At 42.1% G+C, this 6000-nt stretch overlaps 1 protein-coding gene across 2 annotated transcripts in view; it reads right to left on the bottom strand.

Moving 5' to 3' along the window:
- Positions 1–1303: 1303 nt before the first annotated feature.
- SrpRalpha (signal recognition particle receptor alpha) overlaps positions 1304–6000 on the bottom strand; it is a 409651-nt gene continuing 404954 nt past the window's right edge. For both annotated transcript variants that reach the window (XM_080283804.1, XM_080283805.1), the window contains one exon: positions 1304–1451. In XM_080283804.1, coding sequence (XP_080139930.1) covers positions 1326–1451 — 126 coding nt within the window. In that variant the 3' untranslated portion in view covers positions 1304–1325. The remainder of the gene's footprint in view (positions 1452–6000) is intronic.

Below are 6000 nucleotides of genomic sequence, written 5' to 3'. Positions count from 1 at the left end.
CCACAATCATGTGTGGACAAATCATCAGTTATTTGTGATATTTTATGCTGCTTTCAGGTCCCTAATATGGTTTATTAGGTACAGATGTGCACAGTTGCTCAAAGAGGATGATTTGCAGTTGTAGAGGCATTTACGGGAGGTTCACCAAACATTTGACGAAATTCCACACGCGAGGGTCTGTGTCCCCTAAACCGCGCGAACGTGGAGGGCCTGGTATATATTATATTTCTGTCCCCTAACCCCTGTGAATGTGGAGGGCCTGGTATATATACATATATATATATATATATCATCCGGACCTCCTTTCACACCCTAGGGCAGAATGAGGAGTAATATGTATGTATACATAGAGAGAGAGAGAGAGAGAGAGAGAGAGAAAGTGAATGGAATTCCATTCATAAGCAGTAAGAACTACATATTCCCTGCTTGCAATACAATTCTGCTTGGAAAAATAAACCATAACCATTAAGCCTAATCACCTAAATATACTTAGTCACCACTGATAACTAATATAATTTTACAATATACAATGTTCACATCACCCTGCTGGGGGAAAAAAAAAAAAAAAAAAAAAAAAAAAAAAAAAACTTTAATCCCTGGCTAAGTACACTGACATACAGAACTGAACATGTAATGCATATTATAATTACATCCTGTAGAATAGATAATGATGCTCAGTCATTTTTATTATTGGAAAAAAAAAAAAAAAAAAAAAAAAAAAAAAAAAAAAAAGACAATGCTGTTACACTTTACTGTATGATTTTTAACTTTTATTCTGGAATGCTTATCCAGTGCTGTATTAACAGGCTACAGTATAATTGGGTCAGAGATCAGTTTATTATACTCATAAAAATTTTTGATTTATCGAATATTTTCAAGATATTTCAGTACCTTTTTTTTTTTTTTTTTTTTTTCCTGATATGAATTTCCACATAATCATACTCTGTATCAAATGAAATATCTAATGAATACCTAAAATAACAGTCATTCAAGCTTAAAAAGAAAGAAAGAAAAAAAAGGAAGACAATGCAAAATACTACTAAAAACATAAATATAATGCAATGTATCCATTTACACTGTTTTCAATCATAAGTGTTCTGTATATGATGGTAAGTACTTATTTCAGTCATCCTTCCAGCACTGCCTAAAATTCAGAATCACCAAAATATTTATACAGCAACCCTATCATTCTTAAATCCATATTTTTCTTTCATCAATATGGCATTCAGACATCATGAACCAAAAATCCCAATTAATATTTCCTGCCCCCTCCCTTCCTCCCTCCCTCCCTCCCCCCATCACAGCCATGGGTAGCGTGGAAGTTGTTACTTCATAAGTGCATGCACCACTGCTTTGGCATCCAGCTTGCGAAGGTCTGTGTATGTCTGACCAGTCCCCACGAACACAATTGGCTGCCCTGTGATGTATGTCATGGAGATGGCTGCACCAACCTGGGTAATAAAAATCATCATTATCATCATCATCGTCATGACCTTTTTCCCCGCCAAAGAACGGGTGGTAGAATATTAAAATAACAACCTCTATATGATTTTTTTTTTCCTCAATGATAACTTGTGTGACCAATTCTAGTACAGTGCTCTCTCCTTTACCGCGGGTAATGTAGACTGGCCACATGACGCAGTATACTTTTCCGTGGTAAACGTTCCATTTGTTTCCATTATAAAGGGCTAACCTAGACTGGACATTTTCCAAAGTCGCCTTTTTCATCCCAAGTCCCACCCAACCCCTCCAAAAAATGCTGTTCTGACATTCACTGTGGTACTCATACACAGGAAGTTATTGAAAATACATAAGGAAGGTTCCTAGACATTAACCCCCTCGGGCATCATAAGTTTTCTGTAAGTGTATGTGTCATGATCAGAGAAAATGCCACAAGAGCAGGCTGGACTTGCACACAAAGGAAAACATTCCCACATATTTTATTTGCCCTAGAGATTGGCTATAATGGTATAAATTGCATACCATCATCTTACCTGACGTTTATACTATACAATAAGCAAATAAAAACACAAAATTGTTGAATAAAAGTTCTGTGAAAGTACTGAAATGAGGTGAGAATACTGTTGTTGAACAATGAAAATAACTGCCCTACACTGTAGCAGAAAACTTTGCCTGCATGATGCAAGAGCTATGCATATATCTATATGCAGAATTTCATGAACTTTCATGTGGTATTTTTGGGATTCTGATACAACCAGTAGTTTTTGAGTAAATTGCCAACAATAGCGGATGCGCCCCCTCCCCCCCCGAACTAAAAACCATGAGAATGCCGACTATTTGAAAGTTTTGGCCTGGAAATAGACACCCTCCACTATGACGACCAAATATTGACGCATTTCATGCTAAAACATAATTTTTGATGAATATTTTTGTCCAGAATTGCCTAATTGGCATCCCTTCAGACTGCCACTGCAAGTGCGTCATCGGTTCTTCGTCAGACCAAAACTGTATATGTATATATATATATATATATATTCAGTAACCCCTGTAATATCCAGACGCCCATTTTCCGGACATCCCCAATAACCGGACATTTTCGTCCTGGGATCCAATATTCCCAAAATGGGCCAAAAACTGCAAAAAAATTAGAAAAAAATCTGACTTTTTTCCCACCCGTAAGTTGAAATTGCCATGTGGCACTGAACAGCTGTTACACCATGGTCCCTTCACCCCTTCCTTCCTGCCCCCTCCCCCCTCCCCTGTCAGGGTTGCCATTTGGTATTTTTCATTACCAAATGTGGGCAAATTTGGTAATGAAAAATTCGTTTGGTAATGCCAGAATAATATAATACCAAATGGATTTTTCACACTGAGGTGGTTTGGCCATGTGGAGAGGATGGAGGGTGAAAGACTGACGAAGAGAGTGTATGTGAGTGAGGTGGAGGGTGGAAGAGGGAGGGGGAGACCGAGGATGAGATGGAGGGATGGGGTGGAGAGGTATATGAGAGAGGGGGGTGTGAGTTGGGAGCAGGGTAGTGAAATGGCGGGGGACAGGGCGACTTGGAGGCGATTTGTTTGTGGCCACCCCAAACGGGATTGAGGCGTCTGGCAATAGATAGATAGATAGATAGATAGATTTTTCACATGTATGAGGATACACAGGATGGAGATGGTGGATTGTTTGCTCTCTCTCATTAATTTGGTAGCCTATATAGCGTGATAATTATCACCATGCTGTTAACTATAAGAAGAGTGATTACATGTATTTCCACTTGTGTATATAAGCAAGAAGTGGAAGGAGAATATAAGAGAGTATGGAACAGTGGGTGCAAGGATTGTATGGGTGAGGATGAAAGTAGGTATACAAGCATGGGCGATTGTATGTGTGTATGCTCCAACAGAGGATCGAGTGGCAAGAGTGAAAGATGAGTTTTGGGTGAGAGTAGAAGCATGTATGGACAAGTTTGAGAGGAGCGAGAGAGTGCTGTTGATTGGAGACATGAATGGCAAAGTTGGGAATGTACGAGTGGATGGAGTGGTTGGTCAGTGGGGTGTGCCAGCTGAAGTAGATGGGAATGGTAGTGCTTGGTGGACATCTGTGCTGGTAAGGGGTTGGCAATAGCCAACACCTACTTTCGTCATAAGATGATCCACCGGTATACATGGAGAGTAATGAGGAGGATGGATGGTGAACTTGTTGAATGAAAGGCAATGATAGACTACGTGTGTGTGGATGAGCGAATGAGAAGACAAGTGTTGGATGCAAGGGTGTGGAGAGGGTGGGGGAATGGAGTCTCGGACCATCACTTAGTGATGACCAAGGTAGAGCTGGAAAGAAAGTGGTTGAGGAGGCGAAGGGGAAGACAGGAGGAAGCAGCTCCTGTGAGAAGAGTGGAGAAATTGCAAGATAGTGAGAAGAGGACAGAGTATAAGAGCATAGTGGAAGAAAGATTGGGAAGGTATGAGCTAGAGCAGATGGAAGGGGTGGAAGACGTATGTAAGATATTCACGGAAGAGATAAGCGCAGTGTGTGAGGCAGTTTGTGGAGTGAGGAGGAGATGCAAGGGACAGCATGGTGGAATGATGAGGTGAAACGAGCTGTGGAACAAAAGAAGAAGGCATATGGTGAATGGTTGGCGAGTAGAGGTAGGGGAGAAGATGAGAGAGAGAAGAGAGAGGTATATGTGAGCAGGAGAAGGGAGGTTAAGAGACTGGTGAAGGAGAGTAAGAAGAAAGTGGATGAAGAGTTTGGGAGGAATCTGAGTGTGAAATGGAGGGAGGGTAAGAAATTGTTTTGGAAGGAGGTAAAGAAAGTAAGGCAGTGTGAAAGGGGAAATAGTAGGGGAGTGAAAGATAGGAATAATAGATTGTTGGTGGAGAAGAGAGAGAAATTGAGGAGATGGAAGGAGCACTTTGAGGATTTGTTGAATGTAGAGAAAGAGAGCAGTGTGAGTATAAGTGGTTGGGGAATGGCTGGGAGAAGAAGAGATGAGAGGAGGGAGGAAGAGATCAGTAGGTCGGAAGTAGTGGAAGCGATGAAGAAGATTAAGCTGGGAAAGGCCCCAAGAATTGATGGAGTGTGTGGTGAAATGCTTAGGTATGGGGGTGAGATTGTTGTGGAGTGGATATGGAAGTTGTGTAGATTGGCTTGGGAAGAGGGAAGTGTTCCAGAGGACTGGAAATCAGGTATAATTGTTCCTCTGTACAAAGGAAAAGGGGAGAGAGAAGTATGTGGTAACCATAGGGGTATTTGCCTTCTTAGTGTGACTGGTAAAATATATGGTAGAATACTCATTGATAGGGTTAGGCATATGACAGAGGAGCTAGTTGGAGAAGAACAAGGGGGATTTAGGAAGGGAAAAGGGTGTGTAGATCAGATATTTGTTCTAAGATGTTTAGTGGAGAAGTATCTAGAGAAGGGAAGGAAAGTGTATGCTGCCTTCATGGACTTGGAGAAAGCTTATGACAATAGATAGGAAAGGTATGTGGAAGGTATTAAGAATATATGGAGTGGAGGGGAAATTGTTGAGTGCTGTGAAGAGTATGTACGAGGGAGCTAGGGCTACGGTGCGAGTGGATGGTGAGCTGAGTGAGTTCTTTGATCTCAATGTGGGACTGAAACAGGGGTGTGTAATGTCTCCATGGCTGTTTAATATATATATGGATGGGGTTGTAAAGGAGGTACAAGGTAGGGCAGTGGATGTGGGGGTGGCCCTAATGAATGAGGGTGAGATTTGGAAGCTTCCGGTGTTGCTGTTTGCTGATGATACAGTATTGTTGAGTGAAGATGAATGGGAGTTGCAAGGTTTGGTGAATGAATTTGGGACAGTGTGTAGGAGGAGGAAGCTGAAAGTTAATGTAAACAAAAGTAAAGTTATGGTGTTTGAGAGGAATGAAGTCACAGAGTGTGCAGTGAGGTTGGATGGTGAGGATATGGAGAATGTGAGGTGTTTAAGAGGAATGAAGTCACAGAGTGTGCAGTGAGGTTGGATGGTGAGGATATGGAGAATGTGAGTGCATTCAAGTACTTGGGTAGTGTGATGAGTAAGGATGGAACTTTGGGGGATGAAGTACGTGAAAGGGTACAGCAGGGAAGGAAGGTTGTTGGCACACTGAAAGCAGTGATGAGAAATAGGGAGGTGAGTATGGAAGTTAAGAAGTCACTGCATGATGGTATTGTGATCCCTACCCTGACGTACGGAAGCGAGGCGTGGACCTTGCAGGAGGGGAACAAGTCAAGAGTGAGAGCAATGGAAATGAGTTACTTGAGAGGAGCATGTGGAGTGACGTGGAGGGACAGGTTGACGAATGAAGAAGTGAAGGAACGTTGTGGGGTAGATGTGGATGTGGTTGAAAAGATTAGGAGAAATACACTGAGGTGGTTTGGACATGTGGAGAGGATGGAGAATGAAAGACTGACTAAGAGGGTGTATGTAGGTGAGGTGGAGGGAGGGAGAGGGAGGGGTAGACCGAGGATGAGGTGGAGGGATGGAGTTGAGAGGTATATGAGGGAGGGGGGGGTGAGTTGGGGGGAGGGGA

The sequence above is a fragment of the Coenobita brevimanus genome, chromosome 98, assembly GCF_032717465.1.
Source record: "Coenobita brevimanus isolate Jiangsu-jjx chromosome 98, ASM3271746v2, whole genome shotgun sequence".
NCBI lineage: Eukaryota > Metazoa > Arthropoda > Malacostraca > Decapoda > Coenobitidae > Coenobita > Coenobita brevimanus.
Note: the sequence above shows the minus strand (reverse complement) of the source record. Positions and strands in the feature narration are given on the sequence as shown.